At 36.2% G+C, this 23364-nt stretch overlaps 2 protein-coding genes across 5 annotated transcripts in view; both read right to left on the minus strand.

Annotated features, from left to right (window-relative positions):
* LONP2 (lon peptidase 2, peroxisomal) overlaps window positions 1-4987 on the minus strand; it is a 39956-nt gene extending 34969 nt beyond the window's left edge. The window contains exons 1-5 of the mRNA XM_080552943.1: window positions 4686-4987; window positions 3606-3840; window positions 2665-2796; window positions 1236-1358; window positions 57-220 (exon numbers count right to left, since the gene is read on the minus strand). Of these exons, the coding sequence (XP_080409069.1) occupies window positions 57-220; window positions 1236-1358; window positions 2665-2796; window positions 3606-3840; window positions 4686-4918 (887 nt within the window). The 5' untranslated portion in view covers window positions 4919-4987. The remainder of the gene's footprint in view (window positions 1-56; window positions 221-1235; window positions 1359-2664; window positions 2797-3605; window positions 3841-4685) is intronic.
* Window positions 4988-5071: 84 nt separating this feature from the next.
* The window catches only part of LOC308176787 (uncharacterized protein), a gene marked incomplete at its 3' end in the record, with an annotated part of 75159 nt that continues 56866 nt past the window's right edge, over window positions 5072-23364 (minus strand). The window contains exons 5-7 of one of the 4 annotated variants that reach the window (XR_013938598.1): window positions 16548-16610; window positions 15008-16230; window positions 14765-14802 (exon numbers count right to left, since the gene is read on the minus strand). Coding sequence is in view for 2 of the 4 variants with exons in the window: in XM_080552965.1 (XP_080409091.1) it covers window positions 15966-16230; window positions 16548-16610 (328 nt within the window). The other 3 variants (XM_080552965.1, XM_080552971.1, XM_080552967.1) reach the window with 3 other exon arrangements.

Consider the following 23364-nt stretch of genomic DNA (forward strand, 5'->3'; position numbering starts at 1 on the left):
ATGCAATATTTCTTTCTAAAAGAAAGAAATGAAACCCTCATTTGAAAGTCTCCTACCTCTTTATTTCCTTAAGACAAACTTTAAGAGCTTGTTCTGACATACTGGATGTTCTTATCTTTTTTTCCAGCATGACAACATCATCATGATCTTCCTCCTCCTCCTCATCTTCTGTAGTGCTTGGAATGTGATTGATTCTTCTATTAGGACGAATAGCTACAACCTATGAAATAGATAACAGAGAGCCAGATAATAGCACCATTTTTTTAAAGAAGGTAGGTACTTTGACTTTGAATAGAAACCATGAGAAAAACATGCAAGATTTGGGAAAGCCCACTTAATAGAAAAAGTCAGATTTTAATCTACTAAATTACTTGAAAAGGTGTTGCTTATAAAAGTTATACCATAACTTTTATTTTAATATTTTATTAATATTTTATTTTAATTAATGTTTTAGTTCACATTTACCTGATTAAACTATGATTAAGTTATACCATAACTTTTAAAAAGTTAGTTTTTATTTTACTGTACGTTATTCGCTAAGTGTATTTGTCGTCTTATGTAGTAGGTAACAGAAGACCAGGACAAAACTGAGAAGAATTACTGTGATATTTTGAATGGCTTAGCATTGCAGCCCATCATATTGGGCAGAATAAGAATAATCCATACAAAACAGGTAAGTCATCTCTCTTACTCCTTTTCATTTCTCAATTACTTCCTGATTTCTAAATTGCATATATATAATTAGATGCAGCAAAAGTCTAGGTTGCCCCAGTTTAGCCAGCTACATTTCACAACACACATTTGCATTTCAAACACGTATCTGCATTTCAAAAGGTGTCATTCACCTTCAATGCTATTAATAAAATGTACATCTTTCACTGCACAGTATGCACATACCATGTGTGTATACTGGTCATCAGATGATTCTTTAAAGAAAAAAAAAAAGAAGAGCATTTATTCAAAATCAGAAAATGCCCAGATTAAAAGAAATGATGCCTGGGTAACTTTAAAAGAATGTTTTCTTTGTTAGGTACCTGAACAACCGAAGTTAGGTACCTGAACAACCGAAGTTGCCAGCTGGGTGTTCTCTGCTGATACAGAATGACCATGAGATATTATGGCCACAGATCAACACTTTGCACAGATTAGAATCATGTATGTTCATTAGCCTGTTTAAAAGTGCAACTTTATACTTATTTACGATATTTAAGTATGCCAGATATAAAGGTCCATACCCTTTTATCATCATCCTGTTTGGGTTTTCTTGTTTTTTGAAGCAGCTTCAGTCCTTCAATTTGTCTAACAAGCAATGGTATAGTCATCTTGAACCGCTCCTCCAGCCTAACAGCATCTAAAATCTAAGAGCATGGAGTTATAAGAAACCAACAAGTTCACGCTAATGGATTATCAATGTGGATTTTGTGGAAGGAAAACCCTGTTGATGCTGTTACTGTTTATTGATCACTGTTATGAAATAGATGGTTTGGGAAAAAAGGAAGTAGCAAGAAAATGAAAGAGATTACAGCATACAAAATCTAGCCTTAAGGTCTGTATGCCAAAACTACAAAGTACCTCAAAGAACAAAAGTTTGTCCCGTTTTTAAAGTGCCTTGTTAGTTCAGTTACATTTTCTGTGTCAAACATCTACCAGCATTCTATTTCTCAGTTACAGAGCCTCAGAAAAGAGCTCTCTCTTGAATAAACTACAGCCTGATCTCCTCAGCTAACCCAGAAAAAATCACCTTGTGCGTTAAGGTGTTGGTTTTTTTTTTTTTGGTTTGTTGTTGGTTTTTTTGACTTTATACATTATTTTATTTTCATGTTTAATTATGTTAATGTGCGGAAATGCGTAGAATCTGGCTCTATTTCCACAACTTCCACTACTTGCTCTCTTCTTTATCACTTCAGACAAAAACTGGACATGGTAAATTTGTTGTTTGATATACCTTCCTCTAGCAGGAGGTTGTGCTACAGTGCACAACTTCTCTTCAAAGTACTGCATTTATTTTTATCTGTTGTACTCTGAAACAATTTATGTTACGTTTTCAATTGAAGGTTGAGTTCATAGCACTGGCAGCGACAAAAGAAAAGGAACAACACAACTTACAAAAACAGCAATTAACTATAGATAGACTAGTAAGTATCCTAACATAAGCATTATTTTTATATAACATTATTGTGACATAAGATGCGAATTTCACTAGTGTCTCAGTATTTAAAAAGCCACAAGTTTAAATGTTTTTTTTAAATGATTAAAAGGAACCTGATCCTGAAATTCTTAGCATTAAATATATAGTGATCTGTCAACTCTGATAAGCAAGCAAGATTTCAACACAATTTGAAGATAGATTTATAATCTTTACCACGGGATTGGGAAATCCATGTTCTATTTCTGGTTGTTGTATAAAATGATCCGTTTCCAGCACTAACTAATATTTAACTTTTAGGTGAATTCTGACATAAAGACATAAGGAAAAATATTTTAAACAACAGCACGAAATTTGTTAAATATATTCACTATCAGTTGTAACACAAATACTTTCTAGCACGACATTATTGCTGTTCAATATCATGTGTAAGCAACTTCAAAATTATCTAAAAAGTGATTAACTATAAGAAAATAGCCAACACCTAATTCTCCTTAAATAGTTTAAAAACACAATACCTGAAGCTTCTCTTGGTTGGATGTACGGATGATAGAAGTAAGTATATCTGGCAAAGCTTCTCTAGGCAGGTTGTCCAGAAGACGTCTCAGCTTTGCAACTGCAGGAACAGACATATCCAGCATCTCAACCAACTGTAATGAACACACAACGAACAATATTTTTAGTTGTTGATGTTTCTTTTTAAATTATGTAAGCAACTATCTGACCTAAAAAGCAGTGCATCTTTAAGTATTAGTACGAAATGTGTCTAGATGCTTTACCAAAAACATAGAAAAAAATTGCACGCAGAAGAAGCACTAACTCAGCATAGGACAATTGAGACTTTGGGCTTTCTACTGGTTCAAGAAGTTCAAAAGTATCATCATAGTTTCCAGTGCTTTTTTCAATGCCTACATCTCTTAGTAGCCCCCAAACATCCTGATTACAAATATTTGCAGTTACCTTAAGGCTATTATAATTTTTCTTCTCCGCTTCCTTTAAACACAAATTCAATATACCCTGGGGACAACTGTTTATAATCAAGATTCTATATGTTTTTTCCTGTTTAATAACATACTTAAAATTAATAAATACTATAACGTATACTTAAAAGTAAATAAATCAGTTATGTGTATCATGAATCCTGGAAAAAACACTTATTCAAGTATTCCTTTTACAAGAGTATACTTATAGCATTACCATATATGAAACACTATCAAGCTATTGTAATACTAATATATGCATTTTAGACCCATCCTGCAATGAACTGTACTGAGACCCTGGAACCCAACACAGAAACCGTAAGCTATGTCAAAAATTTATTTTCTAGCAGAACTGAAACTTTACCTGTCACTGAAAAACATGATAGAAGGGGGAGAGAAAGGCAAAAAGAAGAAACAAAGAAAAGTCTAAGTACAAGCAGAAGTACACCGATACACTAAATAGGATTAGAATAATTTACCTGTACTGCATACTTATAGAATTGCTCTGACAACTCTCCAAGCTCCTCCTCAGATTTATGCTGGTTAGTAAACTGCTCAAGTCGATCCAACTGTTCAACTTCAGCAACTGGATACGGCTTCTCTTTCAGCAACTGCAGTATCTGGAATCGGCAGAGGCCCGTAACCAGCAATGTATAATGCGGCTTGGGCCAGTTGCTGCCAACCACCTGAACTGCCAGAGCAGCAGTGCCAATCCTAAAAACAGATCAAATCTTTGTATTACTCGGCACCTTCCACAGAACATTTCACGTGTCCCTTACCAACAAGAAACTGAACTGTAGGACCTCTGAGGTCATAGTTCATTATCAACAAAGGTAACAGAATTACATGACCTCTTTTGCACACAAATTAACAAAACCAAACCTTAAAACTTGAAAAGGAATGAGGTAACTGACAAACTAACAATAGCAATATAATACACACATCCTTTTTGGGAACAAGTAACTTTTTCATAAATAATTTAAGGGATCTTGGAACAGGAAAGGAATGCTTACATTTCTGCTTGAACTATTTGCACTAGAAAACGGAGCGTTTGTAAACTACTGTTCTTCAGTGAAATTGTCTGTCTCATCCAGAATTAATGTTTTAGTTCACATTTACCTGATTAAACTATGATTAAACTACCTGCTTAAGCAGAATTAAAATACATTCTTGCAAAACGTTACTGAATCCACTAATGCAACAAAGTTTTGTAAGGAATAAAGCATATTAGTTCTATTTGTACTTCATTCCACAGAAATATAATTAGCTTTTAGGAACCTAGGTCTCTACCTGTGTTACTTTTATTAAACCACAACAAAAAACAATATGGGTAGAGCCTTAATGACCCTAAACTTTATCGAATCGCGTTATTCTCTTGCACCCCGGTCTTGCTTTCCCAACCTTCTGGCATGCGCCAGCCCCCCAGTCCCTGCCACCGCGTCCCCTCCGGAGAAGCTCCGGGTAGGGGAGAGGCAGCCCCAGGGAGGCCGAGCAGCAAAGCCCCGTCCCCAAGGCCCGGCTCCCCGGAGGTGCCAGCCGGGACGAGCTGGCGGTGGCACCTGTGCAGGGAGGGCAGGTCGTCGCAGTCGGACGTGGGGTCGCTGGTGTTGGGGATGACGCCGATGATGGTGCTGCGCAGCGACGTGCCCTTCAGGAGCCGGCTGCGCACCAGCTGCATGTTGCGCGGCGAGTCCACGCTGGTCCGCATGGTGGAGCCGGGCAGCAGGACGCCCTCGTGGGTGAGCAGCAGCGGCAGGCGGCTGGGGATCTGGATGGCGCTGCCCGCCGCCATGGCCGCCCGCTGCGCTGCGCTGCACCCCGCCGCCCGCCCACGGCCCGGCCCGGCCCCGCCCGCTACGGGCACCCGAGAGGGACCGGCCGGGCCCGGAGGCACGGGCCTGGAGGGGAGGCCCCGCGGCACCTGCCGCCAAGCGGCCCGGTCCTCTCAGGGGCCCCGCCTGCCGCCGCGCCAGGCGCCGGGCCCCGGCCCACCCTCGGGTTGTTTTGTTTTGTTTTGTTTTCGCCCCTTCTGGGGGTGATGGCACGGGGACAGTGCTGTGCCTCGGCAGCCTCGGCCACCAGATGGCAGGCTAGCTCTTGCAATAGGCTCAGGGTGTCCTTTTGTGTGCCTGTTAAATAAATAAATAACACCAAAAAGTGCTATAAATGAGTTTGTAATAACATTAGGCTCCATTAATAGAAAGGTAAATAGTGAAAGGCAAGGCTTTGGGGATTCCATTTACTGGTTGCAAGCGCTTAGTTCCTTGAGTAAAAGGCACGCTCCCACGGCTCCCACATGTTGGGCCCAGGCCCTCTTTCTTTAGGCTGTTGTTGGGGCAGGGGCTCCCCAGTGCTCCAGGCAGCCCTGACCCCAACGGAAGACATGCAGAAACACCTCTCTGCAGCAGTATAGGGACCAAGGCCCAAACCTTCACCTCAGGCTTTCGCCACGCGAGGATTCAAGCACCAAGTGGTGGTGCCCAGGACACAGCCAAATCCACTCCCCGCCTTTTCACAGGGCCACCTGTGGGCTGAGGCTGATCCCAGGACGCCACTAATGCAGGGCAACATTCAGTGCAGTGTAATGGGGTTCAGCAGAGCTGGAGGCAACACCATTTGTTACAGCTGTGCTGTGTCTAGCTCCTTTTGCTCTAGTAATACTGCTTTGCTCATTCATGCAAAAGCCTGCTCGAGGGATGGACTGTGAGCATTCAGGCCTATGGAGAGTTCAGATGAACAAGCTGATTGCAGAAACTTGCCCTTTTTTTTTCCCCCCTACCCTCCACTGGTGAAAAGAGGTGCAATATTAAAATTGCATAATGCAATGAGCTATGTTAGCCAATCCCTTGTTAATCACTAACTGGCTCGGTATGCTTTGAACAAAGGTAATCCCATACAAAGGTGAAATTGTAGTAGCAAGGACTGTTTATACAAACTGGCACTTTGAAACACACAAGTATAGCTACAGTAAGAAACTTGCTTAGTCATGCAGTTTATTAATGCCTTAATCTGTTGGCCTACTAGAAGAAAATGTCACAGTAAAAAGACATATGGAAATAATAACAATGGTTAAATGCAAGAAATTACTACAGCTGAGAAAAATTTTTTCTCTGTAAAACAGCCACTTCAGACAACTTAGAAAGAACCTAGAATTTAATGTACTATTCAACAGGACATTTAGAAAATACTAATGCAAAAGAGTACTTAACACAGGAATATAGAAAACGTTTTGTGAACTTCCTGATGTTAAACATAATTACTCTGTAAACATATGTTCAACATTCACGTATGTTTAAGCTTCTCTAATTATATTAGTTTGGAATGCGAACACAAACCAAACCTAAAGGTTAAACATTTGCTCATCGTATTTATTGATGAATTTGCTCAATCTGAATCTTTTCATTAAAAAAAAAAAATTACCAATTTCATCATGTTTATTCTCCAGGCCATAATTTTCTTCCCTTCTTCAGAAATGACTAGTCCCTCTGGTCATTAAAAATAGTTTAACTCATTCTGGAACCGTATCAGAAAATTTCAATGAGTGATTTAAAATCCCTTTCAATTTCCACAAGCAATTCCCAATATCCAGGACTGTATTTTACCGCACAAACTAAGTGTCCAGTACAATAGGGACACATCTTGATTAGGATGTCTAGATAGTACTTTATTCCTCTAAATTGTTTTCTGCTTAAATACCATCAGATGACATTTAAGCAACAGCTGTTTTGAACTTTTTTCTGACTAGCTGAATCTCTCGGCACATTGAGAAACAGGCTAGCATTAAGATATTAAGAGAATTCTGTGCCTCCAACTCGGAAGCTTTTAGATCAGAAGGGACAATGGCCACATGACCTGACCTCCTTTGCATCTCACCAGCAACTTCTGCATCAAGTCCACAATATCTGAGATGCACTGTATTGCCTGGAGAGGAATTCAGCCGTGATTTAAAGACTTGCTATAAAAGAGAACCAACCACCTCCATAGCTAAGTGTTTCAACAGTTGATTACGTTGTTAGAATTTGCATCCTGCTTGTAATACCAGTTTAAGACCAGCTGCTGCTGTATCGTTACCTATTAGATTGAAGTTGCCTACTATGAGAAAAATCCTTCCCCTGTGATCACTACCAATACTCCAAGATCAAGCCACCACTTAACTTATTAATCTTCTCTGTTAAAGTATATTTCTGATTTATTTATTTATTTTTAAGATTTCATCCTCATTAAATGGTAGATGACCTAAAAGTAGTATTCCAGTAGTGGCCTTGCAACTGTATATAAAAGGGATAATACCTTCTTAGTGTTCACATTTGATATTCCCTTCTTATAAAATCAAACCTGAAGTTTGTAGCTGCTTCACACAGCTTATGCACTAACACTTTGTGGTGGATGCTGTACAAATCTGACTGACAGAGATCTGCATCAATATGATATCTGGTACAAGGTAGTGCATACTATCCCAGATGGCATGGTACAACTGTGATTCCCACCTCATAAATCTGTGTCTATTACCTGAGCTCCACAGAGTCTCCTGCTTCCACTCTCTGAAGCTAGACTGACACAACAGTTAGACCTCACGGAATTTTCAGTGACTAAAACAGATGGGCTTTAGATCTCAGTTCAGTAAGGTACAAAACCACCTCTTCCACATTAAGCACGTAAAGAGTCCCATTAATTTCATATCTTTCAAAGACTGAAAGGATAGCTAGCAATGATCTCCCTGAGCTTGTTGACAAGAATATATTAATCATTTTTTAACATGGGTCTTCTGCAAGACATATTTCTTCAAAAAAAAATCAAGCAATTCAGAGATGTGTTTATTTCGTACCTATAAAACTCACTCAAGTTGTTCCACTCTCCCCGAGCTCTGCTCTTTCTTTCACTTGTATGAACATGAAAGAATTCAGTATCTCCATAAAATAAGATCAAGGTACTTCACAAGGAAGGCTTGAAATTAGTAATGTTGCTGTCCCCAGGCTTACAGCTTATCAGCAGAACAATCATGAAAACAACTCAGGATTCCTAATCCAGAATTCTCTACTTTGAATATATCTAATCATTTCCCTTGCACCACATATATACCTCATTCCATATACATTGCTCTCAATTGAAGGACTTAGGAATTGATTGCTGTACTGAAGGATAAGACATAATATAAACAAATTTTAACCTCACTTCTTCTTCCTCTTCACTTCTGTAAGCACTGGACTGACTTTCACATCAAGACATTTTTGTTCATATTAATGCTGCAGCTAGAACTGCATACAATGATTGTCTAAATTAACATAACATGACCTAACCTTTATATTAATTAGGCACAGAAATTGCTACAGTACAACTGTATATAAAAACACTTGCCTCAAGATTTATGGCCAATGGAAAAAAATATTTTAATAGAGTAAGTGGAGTAACTCATGAGATAATCTAAGTTTTATACCATATAGTGATGATTTGTATTATGAAAGTGTTTTATTTGATATTTTGAAATAAATATACTTTACAAAGATTTTGAAATGAAAATTCAGAATTGAAACAGTGTTATTCATCTTTTTTTCTCCAGAATCATCATTCTTTGAGGTTTAATAGGCATGAGTAGATGTCGATGCACCCTACCAAATACTTCTGGATTCCTCACACAGTCCTTATATAGGTTGTTTCACACCAGACAGCCAAGCAATAAACAGTACAAAAGAAAGCAGCTCAGCTGGAACACTGAGCATACTAATTCACCTGCTGGTAGATCACAAATGCAACTGAAAATGGCTGAGTTCTCCCTAATTTTTCCTGATAGGAGTGTTGATAGAATCTCCCTGCTGTCTGGCCACTGCTTCTGCCTATATTCATATCCGCATAGTACCTTTAAATGCTTCAACACTTAAATGTTTTAGAAGAGCTTTAGAATTTATTAGGACATGAGGGCTGGGAAGATTTCTTAGATAATGTAGCATATCCTAGGTAGTTTTCCTTTAAAAACTGGTAGTTTCTTTGTCCTTCTTGATCTACTTCATATTTTTGACAATTTGCATTTGTCAAGTAATAAAAACTTCCAATTGAAACGTATCATATACTTGCTGTACATCTATTTTCATTTCAAGTATGTTTCTAGTATTTTGCACTCACTATTACTGGTTGGAAATAGTATTTAGAATTACTTTAAAGTGGAAGTAATTTAATACAAAGATACAAAATACAATTATAACAAATATTACTTTTATCAATGCATAGGAATTAAGCCATTTTGCATTTTGATTGGCTTAATTAAGGTTGTGCATATTTGATGTTACATGTTTTAGAGCTGCTATATCCTTAACTTGCTTATTAATCCCAATGGTATTTATTTTTGCCCACTAGATACCAATTATAAACAATAAAAAAGTAGTGAAGTCTTTCTACTCCATATCCTAGTTTTAGGACTTTAAAGTTCCCATATTATAAATGCTTTGACTACATAAAAACTTCCTTTATATGAAATTAGCCTTTTCCAGAGGCTCATGATCTGAGGGCAAATAAAAGTGATTCTGTCTTTTTAAAAGTTAGGAAAGAGGTACAAGCTGTTTTTGCAGCTGCCATTCTGCATAAACTGAGGACGTTTTTTCTTGTGGGTTGTGGTAGAAATCTAAAACCTGCAGTAAATTCTGTAGAGGTTAATCTCAGCAACCATTTGAATTTGTTTGCAAAACTGAATTGTAAAATGATACATCTTCATAGTGCCTACAGAGTAGTACATGTTGAATATTAAAAACACTGTTCTGACTAACAACATCTACTGCTAAGTTTCCACGCAATATAAACTCCTAGCCTATTAACGTTTTATCACCTCTCTGAACTTAATTCTCTTCTTCTGCATAAGATGCACATACTTTCTTCTCTTCTGCCCCCTCACTGGCACTTTCATAGGGTTCTCAAGCCCTTGGCTCAACCTCCTACAGCTATGTTATAAGATGACACAATCTCCCATCAGACTTTCCCTTTCTCATGCTGTTTTTAGTTTAAACTTATAGATTGTTTGATGCAGTGGTGTTCTTTCAAAACTATTTCTTGTCAGCCTCAACTGCTGTGCATGTGAATGAAAGAGAAAAACAAAGTTTGCCAATTTTCTTTTCAAATTTTCTCTCTACAATATAAAAATTGAAGAGCTTCTCTTCGCAAACATATCATCTGGCTCACAATGCAACAAAGTATTTAAGCACACTGCTTAAAGACGCAAACTGATGCTTTGAATTGATTCCAAGCTGTATTTTTATACATCAGTTAATATGAAGAAAAAAAATATGTAAGACTGATGTGGTATAAAGAAGTTACTGCAAGGATTTTGCAATACATCTGATGAAACAATGTACATTTTGCAGCCTTACCAGGTGAGAGACTATATAGAGACACTGTCCACCCCCATGCACAAGATGAATTTACAAAATCAGCTGTTCATTAGATTATTTCCCTCAAGAGTATTTGCCTCAGGAGTATTTCATTTTCCCCAAGTGCTGCATGAATTCTGTTTCCTACCATCTTGGCATGAATCACAAACTCCTCAAAAACCTTTAAAATACTGTATCTAGGAAGTAAGCTTATGTAAGCTATTCAAAGGATGCCATAATGTAACCCAACTGCATTTTAAAGTTCATTTGTTTTTAATGTCTAATTTTTCTACTCACTATAAGGTTGAAGTGGAAATTCTAAAATCTGTTTTTTAAATGTAGGCTCTTTATTACATATCCTCAATCGTTCTTTCTTCACACAAAGGAATATCTGATTTTTCACATTTAGCTTGATTAAAAAGCTACCAGTTGGTTATGAAAGCTCAGCATGTTGAACACATGCCAAGAGTTGCTGGCTGGCAGCACATTACTGACTATGGCAGTGTGAGACCTTTTGGAAATTTCTGAAGCTGCGTATAGTATTCTTTCATGGCAATTGCAAAATGCATTTTGCAAGTGATAACAGACCTCACAAGAATAACTGAGCTTAAAAACTTCATTTTCTATTCAAAAATCAGAGAGAGCTTCAAAAAAGGGGGAAAACAGGTACACTGAAAAGGAGATTCAAACTTATTGTTCAGATTTGAAACTTAAGCTAGAATAACTTGGGGCAGAGTTTTTGCCTGTCTTGCTTTGCCAGACAGGATTTTCACAACAGACACATTTCACAAAAATAATGAAGATACAGAGGAAATTCTGAAGGACAGGAAATATCCATGGTAAATTGAAGAAATGGAATCAGTAAAGCTGTGCTGATTAACTCTCAGATGAGTACAAAGCTATAAGGAATTGAAAGAGAATCTCTAACTCAGGCTTAGTTTTGCAGCACACAGTGTCATACTACCTGGGTTATTTTTTTCTGGATTTTTATTTTTTACCCTTTAATCTGCATAATATCAAATCAACCTTTTTATGAGAACTGATACTGAGAGATAAAAATGTTTCCTCGGTGTAATTTAACTGAAAGGAAGAGCAGAATGGGCCTGGTTTGATGTTCATATTTCTTTGGTATATTTTTGTAAGCTTTGCCCCTTAGAGCAAAAATTAGATTATAGCTCTCCTAATTGTAACATTATTATCTAATAAGTACTGCTCTACCAAGCTAGGATTATTTATGTGCAAGGGGACATTTTATTTTCTTTGATAGGAAGTGGGGAAGTAACACACAATCTCTATACTATTGATGGACAACTTGGTTAGAGATCTTCACAGTAGCAATACAGAGTAAGCCAGCCTCAACTTCACATTTTCTGTTAGCCTATCCTTATTTTTTTTAATAATGTTTCCTAGTTCATGGCCTAAACACACTGTAAAATTCAAGTCACACATTAAACACTTATTTAGCAACAAAATCTTTGCATATATCCCATTCTATTCATCAATTCATTACAGTATCACAGGGGTTACATCAATATTAAAGCAATGTTAGTCTGACATCTACATCAAATTCATTCTGATGGACTACTAGTATAGTATTTTCTTGATTTTCAATCTCATTTGAGTATAAAATCTTCTGCTTTTGTTATCATTGCTTCTTTAACCTCACTTGCAGTATATTTTTGTCCAAGTAACATTACTCCACTCCACATTTATTGCCCAGATTTCTTTTCTCTTGATTCGTTTGCTTGCATAGGTAGGTCATTTGCTTGCACTCTGTAGGTCAATTAACTCAAGAAGGTTTCACTAGCTGATACTGGGTAGGATGCCCTACACAAAGCATGACCTACTTTGCTTTTAGTTGTTCAACCGAGTTTCATCTAAATTATTCAATTTTCCAAAAGAAAAAAATCTTCAAAAATAAAGTTGAATAGAAGCTGTTATCCTATCTATGAATTAGCCAAATAATCCTTTCAACAGCGGTCATTCTTTGTAATTGTATCTTCACACAGCCATTTGGTAGAATCTGTGCTACATAAACATGCAGTTCTTCTTTCCTGACTTCAATCATGATACTAACGAGTCATTAGCCAAAATGTTATCCATAATTTTATGTTTAAGAAAATATTTTTAAACTGCCAAATATTACAAATATTGTTCCAGCTGCCTTGATTTAAAGCCACTAAGTAATCATAACCATGTACTCCCTGAGGTTGTTTCAGGAAATTATATACTAGAACCAATTTCCTCTCTAATACAGTTGTCTAAATTCAGGTCAGGTAGCCACTGACCTCATTTGTCGGAAATTCTGAAATCTTGGTAGATGAAACATCACATATACATGGCAACCATTCTGCTATTTCATTCTGATTGAACATACATAAATAAAGTTTTTTAAAAAAACTTGTTTTTCATAGAAATGATTGTATGCACAGCAGAATCTACTTTTGTAGATTTTAATATAGTCTGTCTTCCAGTAGGATATTATGATACCAAATATACAAAACCTGGTAGCTACAGCTACCTTTATTTTTACCTACTGCCACTTCGTAAAACTTTTGTGAACACCCTTCTCTTCAGTATCTATTACAAAATTTAAAAGGCTAATCAGTGTTGAAAAATTCCTGGGAGTCTCGCAAAAGAAATTGCTGTAAATAAGGTTGTAGAAGAGAAAACAGACATTATAATGTATACATGGAACCACCTCTACACTTTCTGTTATTTACAGCGATGAGATTAACTAAGTCATTGTGATATTCATGAATTTCTTAAACTGGACATACTATACACTATTTAGTTTCACGATGAAATGTGAAAGTTACAGTATGCTCATCAGAACTGTGCTGAGTAAAGGGTCTTCCATTCAGTTAGCCTTCCCTCTGCTAACGGCTGAGACTGCAAGTCATATCACTAGAATTACAACTGTCTATAAATCAATCACCCATTTTGGGATTCACTGTTCAATATAACAAGGAAAACACAACGATGGAACAGTACCAACATGAACTACAAATTAACAGAAGGAAAAGCAAGCTTAATTTCTACACATACAATCAGAATTTCCTGAGTTGGAAGGGACCCACAAGGATCATCGAGTCCAGCTCCTGCCTCCACACAGGAGCGCCATCTTTGCATAAATATTGATATTTTAGTCTGCTTCATTCTCCTCACATTTCTTTATTTTTATACCCTCATTTACGTGATAGAAACAATCTTCTCTATTCATGTCATCTCTGAAAAACATTATATGTTTTTTTACCATATCAACATTAATATAAATTTCCTTTGATGTAAGCTATTTTCTCCTACATTATGAAAATTTGGAACAGAAGAAGTTAGTTCTTTCATTATTTATATGGTATTTAGGAAGGGAGGACCATATCTTCCTGTCAATTGCACATTAGGTTCGATTCTCGCATACAAGTATTAATGACAGCAACACCTTTGTCCTTATCCTTTGATTAAATCTAGGGAATATTAAATTGCTACACATTTGCACCTTCTGGAGTAATCTGTGAGCACAGCTGAGAGAGGAGCACTTTACTTGGTCTGTAGCTGTAAGAAGACTAATTGGCCACAGATGGCTAAGAGATGGTTGCTAAACAGGATGTAGAATAAAGCAAAATACTCTTCTGCTTACCTTTCTTTTAGTGCAGAAACTAATTAAGATCTTTTATCCTTTTTCAGAACATGTGTACAAAAGTTACCCGATTTTTTTTTTTTAAGTCAGTAACAGGTTTGAAAAGAGTTTTCACACAGGTTCTCACTGCTTTACTCCAAGTGCAGGGGATATTATCCTTTAGTCTCACCTGTTTCAACAGTAATATTTATCAAGTACTTACCAGTGATTTGTCACTATACAATGAACACTGGAATGAGGCAGTATGAAAAAACTCTTATAGAAACACCTTTAGGTTAGTGTTCAAAAAGCTTACAAGCATTAAATAACACCTTTCCAGATGTTAGATGCTCTAAATGCCGAAGAACATTTGCATCCATTTAGTAGACTCAACCCAGTATGTCCACATCTGTCTTCTACTGGACACAGCACTTGTTGTGTAGCCCACTCTTCCTAATGCAACCTTGCTACAGTAGGAAACCAAGGTGAGAAATATTAAAATCTTTGGAGTATTGAATGCTCACCCTTTTCCCAATTAGCAGCTGTTTTTCTTTACTGAAATGATGAACAGGAGATCCCCACAGAAGAGAAAAAAAACAGATTGAGAGTTACTACAGGGTAGGAGGCTAGAACCTGGAAACAATTCAAAAAAAAAAAGTATTTGCTTTACCCCAAATGGTTTACAGCTCACACTCCCCAAGAATCAACCTTTCACAGAAAAAAAAAAATGCAGAAAATATTGTTAGAGAAAACATGCTGCAAAGACAAGGAACCTAGTTTTCACCCATCATTATTTATTTATTTTTTTAACCTCGTGGAGTTGCATTTTAATTTCATATTAAGACATGCTACAAGTTTAGCTTTAAAGAAGATTTAGTAAGACAACAGAACTGTCAAGACACTTGCAATTTACCTGAACATATGAGACCATGTGATACAATTGCAGGAATGTTTCAGCAGCAAACACAAAGAACGTGTAGATCCTTTCCACAACACTGAATACAGGTTTGAATAAGAGCTGTAAGCTCAGCTTTTCAAAAAAAATACATAATATCTTCTGGTTACATAAAATGCCAAATGTAAAGCACAAACTAGGTTTTCCATTGTGAAAACTCCAAGAGTAGAAATCATAATAAGGAAAAAAGTGTAGAAATATGATACTTCTTTTTCCCCCTCAGTGATGATTAGGCATAAAAATATAGCCAAGACCAAGCTACAAAGACAGCAGCCTTAGAACTGGGGAACAAGCATCAGCTTTAGTCAGTATACTTCTCTGGTCATGTACTATAATCACTAGAAATCTATACTAATTTTTATCAATTGTTTTAGTATAGTTCAACAATCTATTTTAGGGAGTAAATACAATGTGACATGAACATGAATACAGTGGTCTGAAATGCATAATTGGCTGCTGGGCCATTAACATAACAATTACAAATGGTATAACATTAACTAGGAGAGAATTTCTGGGTATCTGGTCTCCTAGCCACCAACACCAGATCTCTTAATATTTAATCTTTTAATTTTATTTATATTTAATTTAACATTCAATTAATATAATTAATATTTATGAAGACTGGAAAGAGATGTATTGTGCTTTGATCAAATATGCAGGTGATATAAAACTGAGGAGGAAAAAGATATATAACTTGATGCAAGTGAATTAGAGTGACAGAGAAACACTAGAAAACAAGTAGGAAACAGTAGGATTCCTGGAGCATTTGTAAATATATGTATATACATGTAGGTATGTATTTTAAAATATGAATTATCTGCACAGATACACAAATGCACACACTTCAGCTGTTAAAAATACAGCTTTAGGGCAAGCTGACTCTAGTTACAGTTTGAAGACTCTTAAGCAGAGAATATCACAAAGAAATCAGGATAAATAAATGAGATATTAACTCAAATAAAAGAGACTGGGGGTTAACTCTGAAACCCACTGGGAAAAAAAATCCCACTAATTTCAGTAAAAGGAATACAACCCAGACTCTCAGGTGATGTTTTTGGGCATGATGGGGGTATAGCAACAGAAAGACAAAAGAGAGAGGAAATGAGAACATTCTGAGTGGTAAAACCAAAAAAGGGAGTAACTTGCCTTTTCTCTCTTTTTTTTCCTCTTTCTTTTTATGTCTGGTAAATGATGAATACCAAAGCATAAAGATTAGCAAAATATAGAATAAACAAAATGCAGACTTTTCAGTTGTTTGTTTGTTTAAATCAGACCATTGAGACATTGGAATAAGGTCAGCAATATCACTGGAAAAGTTAATGACAATTAGACTAAATTCTCTCAAATTAAGATTTCCTAAGTTTAAGCACCTCTGTCCTCAGTTGGATACCATAAATGGCAAGTATTCAAGAAGAAATGGTGATAGTAATATGCAATATACTATAGCTCCTTAAAGAAACATGGTATTGAAAATGAAAATGCAAAAGGGAAAACATACCCTTTGTACTCCTTTACATAATTTATACTTATGATCACTATGGCACAGTCACAATGGCACATTCTAAGGAGGGAGAAAAAAAGATGGAGAGCCTTTTGTAAACAAGGCAGACGCTACAAATGCACTCCCCTAAAGCAGTAGACAAAGCAAGATTAAAATTAACATTATTTTTTAAACCTAGACACAGATCATTAAAACAGTTATTTATATTAACGTATATACATACCACAAACAGGCAAACAGATTTGTGGTACAGCTGCACAAATGGGGTAGAGAAAAACATCCACAAGCAGTAAAATTTGCATGAAGGACAAAGCAAATAGTGTGGGCAGGAAAGGTGGCCTATAAAACTAAAATTATCCTGCAGAAAAAGCAGTATCTGATAAAACCAGAGAAATTCTGCAAAATAAGCAAGAAAGATGCCTGGCAGAAAGAAAAAAGAAAAAAAAACAAACAACAGAAACAGAAGTCCTCATCCCCAGCACTCTCTCCCCCATCATGAGATCACCCCCTTTTCTTTTGAGGATGGGGTGAGAAGCACTAAGGTTAGAGAAGAGAGAGGGAAAAGACTGTCCTCTTCATTTCCAGCTCTCCTTGTTGAAGAGCTCTTAAGTCTGATCACCTTGAACTCTGAAACTAAGACAGTTAAGGACCAGAGCCCACAGTTACCTTTTTCTTCCCCTCTTTTTTCTTTTTTTTTTCCATTCTTCTTTTTACATTCAGCTAGTTTACAAGATTGTTAAGAAATAACAGGAGAAATATCCTAAATGTGTGCTGACCATGACTAAGAACCATTGATAATATGTACTGTTAATGAACATCAGGTCAATAAAGTATTGTTTTTAAACTTGAAACTAGCCTGATAGCTCTGTACATGTTCCCATGATATTTCCAATTCCTCAATACATAAGGTACACAGGTGTGTGTGTGTATATATATATACACACATATATATACATATATATATATACACACACACACACAAATACATTGAGTTGGAACACTTTCCATGTTCATCTCCGTTAATAACATTTTGTCATGACTGGAAAACTCTCAGGGAATTTGCCACCAGGCTTAAACAATTCCTTAAGAATTGTTAAAATTAATGATGTGCTTTTTAATTTTTTTTGCTCCAAGGAAAATCTGAAGAAGGATAAGAAACACTGGAAATGGAATGTTGGCAATAATGACTAACACAGCGCCACATGAGGCAGATGGACAAGTAAATGCAAGAAATTCTTCAGAAATATGAACCAAGTTTAAAAAAAAATTATTCCTATCCATAACACATAACAAAGCAAAAGTAAGTCACATCTGTTTATAACTGAAAAATAAAATGCAGAAACAAACAGAACAATTGAAATTTCGTTAGCTATCTCATTATAAAATAGTCTTACTGTTTCTTTTTTTAACTGGGTCAATACATTGTCAAGATAATTTTTAGCCACAACCTGAGCTGAGTTAAACTTTCATAATATGACATTTCAGCACTGTTGAATGGTAACACAAACTGTTGTGTTACCTGATGCTCTGTGCATCCCCCGTAGCAGTATGAGGAGGATACTGGTTATGTGTAGCAAATAACAGTTGACTTCAAGAAGTAGAGCAGACAGCATGCATTCAATGCAAAGGATGTCTTGGTTCTTAGCCCTCACCATATAATTAATCAGTAAGTGGTGTATTCAGGTTGTCTATCACACTCCTAAAACCGCATGATAGGCTCTGTCTGTAAGCGTCAAAAGATCTTTACACATTTCAGCACACAGTTTTCCTATAATTAACATTTGTAAGGTCAGTTTGACAACCATAAAACAAACATACTGAATATATATCATCATCATCTGTTTTCCCTTGAGTTGGCTGTTAGTCCAATGGATGTTGTGGGAGCGTTCTCATCTGTTACACACTCTTAGCTTTCACCCTTAATAGGATCTATCATGTAACATCACTGTGGATAGCTTACCACCACTGTCATATTACAACAGTGCAAACTCAAAGGCAAAAAGGTATCACGACTTCAGTTGTAGCCAATCAATCTTGCAATACTGCAAGATTCTTATTTGTGTGACCTTCTAGAGTTAGTCATGACTGGAGATACGTGCAAACTCGAAGAACCAGTACACATCAGATCCAAAAATTTTGTGCTGGTCCCATCATTTTACTTCACACATGATTCTCAAAATGATAAAATAAAAATGATGTGAGGAGCAGAACATGATAGAAAATGACAAGTAGGAGCTGGGCATATACACAAAAACAGAGAAATAAATATAAAAATGAAATTAAAAAAAGTTTGCTGCATCTTTCTTTCAATGTTATGGAACAATCTCTAGTCTCTACACATAAAATGAAAAAGGCTGTGAAGAATTATTCTCAAAATTCAGCAATCTGCATGTGCCTTCAGCCAAACTAGCATGTGGTCCTAAACAAAAACGAGCAGAAACTGTAAATTGCTTTTGTGTACATTGAAACCAATCCAAATGTCCTGTTCCCAATTGGCATGAACAGTGAAGAATACCGTAAAATATATTTATAACCTGAAATTCATGTTTATGGCACAATGGGGTGGGGTCAGATTGCTCAGAACTTTATAGCAGCAGGTCCAAAATACTGCAAAACTTTGTGAAAGGAAATGAGCTTTATATTTGGCATTAATAACCCCGTGAAACTGTTTTCTAGCACTGGAAACTGATACTCATTTCAACTTAATATTAGCACTCTGTGACTTCACTCCAGGGATTTTAAAAAACAACGATTTCATCCTATTCCACTGTGGTCTCCATTTAGCTCAAAAATTAAGACTGTCTGTCCTCATGAAACAAATTCTCAATTAATGTTTCATTTTAATAATTTCCTAGAGGAGTCATTTTGCATAATGAATTCTTTTCATGAGATGTTGCTCTGTGAAAATGTGCTCTGTGTATTACTTCTAAAGATGTCTTCACATGAACTGACAGAGTAAGACTATGAATTTTATTAGTTAAGTAGTTTCCTACACAATTGCCCTGCAAATTTTCATGACTTTTTTTTTTAGTACTACATTCACATCTAATTCATATTTTCCAAGCACCTTAGTTAATTATGCTAATTCCAGCCATTTAAAAAAACAAAAACATCTTTGAAATTATGATAAATAATGAAACACCATCTGTTTCAAACTGCTGTGACTCTTTCATGATTTTCAATTCCTGACCCTTATCCTACCTGAACATGCTAAAGATTACCCAAAGCATGCTATGCTGACCCAAAGATTAAAATTTTTAAATCGCTAGTCTCTCTGATTTTCAGATACACAAAAAAAACTTCACTCCCCTATTCTAGTCAGATGATTAGCAGACCTTTAATAATTCCACTCACACTGTGCTGTTTGTATCTGTTAAATGTATATCTGCACAACTTCACGAACCACAGAGTTGTTCTTTAACTAAGCCATGCATATTTAACTCACTTAATCTTTTCTCATAAATTATTCCCCGACTTTTCAAAGAACTTTTGATTCAGTTTGCTAAACTTTGATTTCCCTAATTGAAAGTCTATAAAATTGATAGGTAAGGAGCAACTTGGTCTTTTTGGAATTAACTTTTCACAAATTTTATGAACATAACAAGTTTTGAATGTATGAATCTTAAGGAGTAAATATGGTCACAAGTTAAGTCTGTATTAATTTATATTCACTAGTGAATGTGAACACTTGCCTTCAAATGGTATACAGTATCAAATTCACTACGGTATGATAAATAATGGGATTTACTGCATATTCCCCATAGCATAACAAGATGGTATTAACAGCTCTCTCATTTTTAAGTTTGATTTGCAAAGCAGAATTAGTATATTGATTGGTTTGCAGAATACTGGATTTTTTCAACTTTTCTGATCTTGTATTCACAAACATTACATATCACTATTTTATTCTTCTTGCTGTGCAGCAGTGTTCAAACTAACTGCAACAGCGTACAAGTCTTAGAGAAGACAACCGTTAAATTTACTGCCAGCTATAATAGGAACATGCTCAAAAACTCAAAATGAGTTCTTGCATTGCTATCTAACAGTACAATCTAGGTTTTGTACTTCCAGGACGCTCCTGTAAACATAACAAAAATCTACTCTTCATTGTTAATAACTCTACATTTTTCTAAGACCAAGCTGTGTCACAACTAGACTCTACCACACTAGATTTAAAGACTGTGCATTTTGCATTTGACTGTGCACTTACACGGCCGTATTTCCTGAAATCTTATCTCCTTCAACTCAGATTTTAGGGCTTGTTACACTGCCTTAAAAGAGCACAGTTAAAACTTATTGGTAATTAGAAACAGGCTTAGCTCAACAAAGTGATAGGCACACTGATAACACATTACCAGTCATATCTGAGAAATCCTGAGTAAAATCTTAGGTCAACCTAACTTGTTGGTTTGCAAGAGAGCTCAAAAGTTTAGATCCAGTGCTTCTCATCTAAAATGTGTGCTAGAAAGTGCAACGATATTTATCTTCGCACACACACACAGACACACAAAAAAACACCTATGCAAGAGCTAGAGAGAATACCACAGATTTGACAGCATGGAAAAGCTGCAATTTTACAGACAGAAAACATTAGAGCTAAATGAAGAACAATGTTGGCAATGTATCTGTACAGATCAACGTACTATGTCAGAGCACAGATGCAATATATAATAGAAATGTATGAGGTTTTACTCAAATGCCAAGAAATAATGTTGAACTCATATTTCAGATGCAATTATGCAATCCATGTATGCAGTCTGGAGTCAGACATGGAAATTCTTCCACAAGGAGACATGACTTAAGTATTACCATTCATATTATAATACAAGACATTACAATACCATTTAAGAAAAAGCCAAAAAGAATAGAGGAGTTACTGCTTAAGCCAGTATTTTCCAAAAGGTGAATTTAACTACTGAGTTTTTTGGTGTCTCCCCACCCTCCCACCCCCCAATCATATAAGATCCTGATTATGCGTAGGAACAAACATTCTGAAGTGTTTTGAAGTTAGTCATATATTTTCTTTAAGTGACAATTCCTTGATCTGCATTTAGGGATTGAAAATGCAGATGAAAAAAATTACAGTTGAAAAATTATACTACAACTGATTAAGCTAATTCAACTACTTGACAGGTATGCATTTCAAATGATGTAGTAGTTCTAATAATCAGAACAAATGCTAATGTCATCAGTCACAGAAGTGATGCAATCAGGTAACGAGACAGCACCTTGTTACACAGTCATTTTGTCCCCCTTCAGATTTTATCCTTCTCTTTCAAAAATCTTGGTGGAATGAAAATGACCCACTTTCAAACTTGAGAACTGAAACCATCTGTGCGTCAGCTTATAATAGATCAGTCATCCACTGACCTGAGCTGTTCTCTGTGAGGTCTTTTTCTCTGCCTTGGCTAGAGAAGCAGCTGTCATCAGGACATAACTAAACAGAAGTTTTATAATTTCTCACCCCTTCCAACTTCCGTTTGAAGCTTGTATATTAATTTCTTCACAAGTATACTGCAGTTAAACAGTTAATAGCTACAATTCTTCCTTCAGATATGGGAAAGACAGGTTTAAATTCTTCAGAAAGATTTGAGATCGAATACTGTGATGTAGCCAAAAAAATGTTAAATTTAGGGGCAGCCGAAGTCATGAAGAGCCTTCCTATCCAATTTCTATCTGCCCTTTTTATATTTAGCACTTGCTAAGGATCTCTGAAAAGTACTGGTTGACTAACACTTTGAAAACTGAAAGAAAACTCATGCTTCAGCTGAAACAGATCAAAAATACTAAGAACAAAGTACAGAGTAATAGTAAATATGTAACAGTTTTCTTGAGAAATGTCCATTTTGTAGAATGCTTTGAAATAGTTTTAAATGCAAGTTACTACTACACACTGAGGATTTCACACTACTCTTTTTTCCCAAGTTAAGGTAGCCTTTTTGTAGCTTTAGACAGCCACACTCCCTTTTTCACAATTCACTGTGCTGAAGAGACATGTCCCATTACAATTTTTATTTCACTGACTCTTGGATTTAAAAGATGTGATACCTGACTGAAATAACTAGAAAGACATGAAATTGAGGTTTAAACTTGCTACAAGTTTCCTTAAGGTTCAGTACACATCAGTGAAGTTATGGCTAGCTCTATGAGGGAATACTTCCTCATTACCATTATCATCAAACATCAGTAGGCAGCTCACTGTTTTTATGAATGTGTGAAAGCCAACAAAAGCAACACCAAAATAAAGATGATCAAGTCACAGAATCAAGCCTCATAAGATTTGTGTGTGATTTGATATATTTGTTCCATGGAAACCCAGAACTATTTTAGTTAAGTAAATCCTCATCTGATTAAGACCACAAAATGTAAGTTATGGAACAATAGTAATTATAAATACAGGACCATCTCCCTTAATACTGTGTTTCGTATAGTTGTCTATCCTCTAACTTACAGTTACCTCTTCCTGTTAGATAGATGAAAGAGGTCTCTGCCTTTCTGGCTATCAGAACCAATGGATCAGCTTTGCACATGCTGTTTATGCCAACAGAGATATTTGTTGGATGATTCCCTATTAGCAGTTGATGCACATGTTGAAAACCTTATTTCCAAACAATGCAGAAAAGAGGCCCTTGAAGGAAAAAGAATTCAAAAGGCTTAAACTAGTTGTCTTCACTGATAGCTGTTTTATTTTTAACTTATACATTAGCTCAACATGATTTTCCCTTTACCCTCAACTAAGTCTTGGACTCTGAAATTTTTACAGCCTCAACGGACAGGCAGAACCAGATTTAGGCTCAAATAGACAGATTCATAA

Source organism: Anser brachyrhynchus, assembly GCF_964034855.1.
Source record: "Anser brachyrhynchus genome assembly, chromosome: 12".
Taxonomy (NCBI): domain Eukaryota; kingdom Metazoa; phylum Chordata; class Aves; order Anseriformes; family Anatidae; genus Anser; species Anser brachyrhynchus.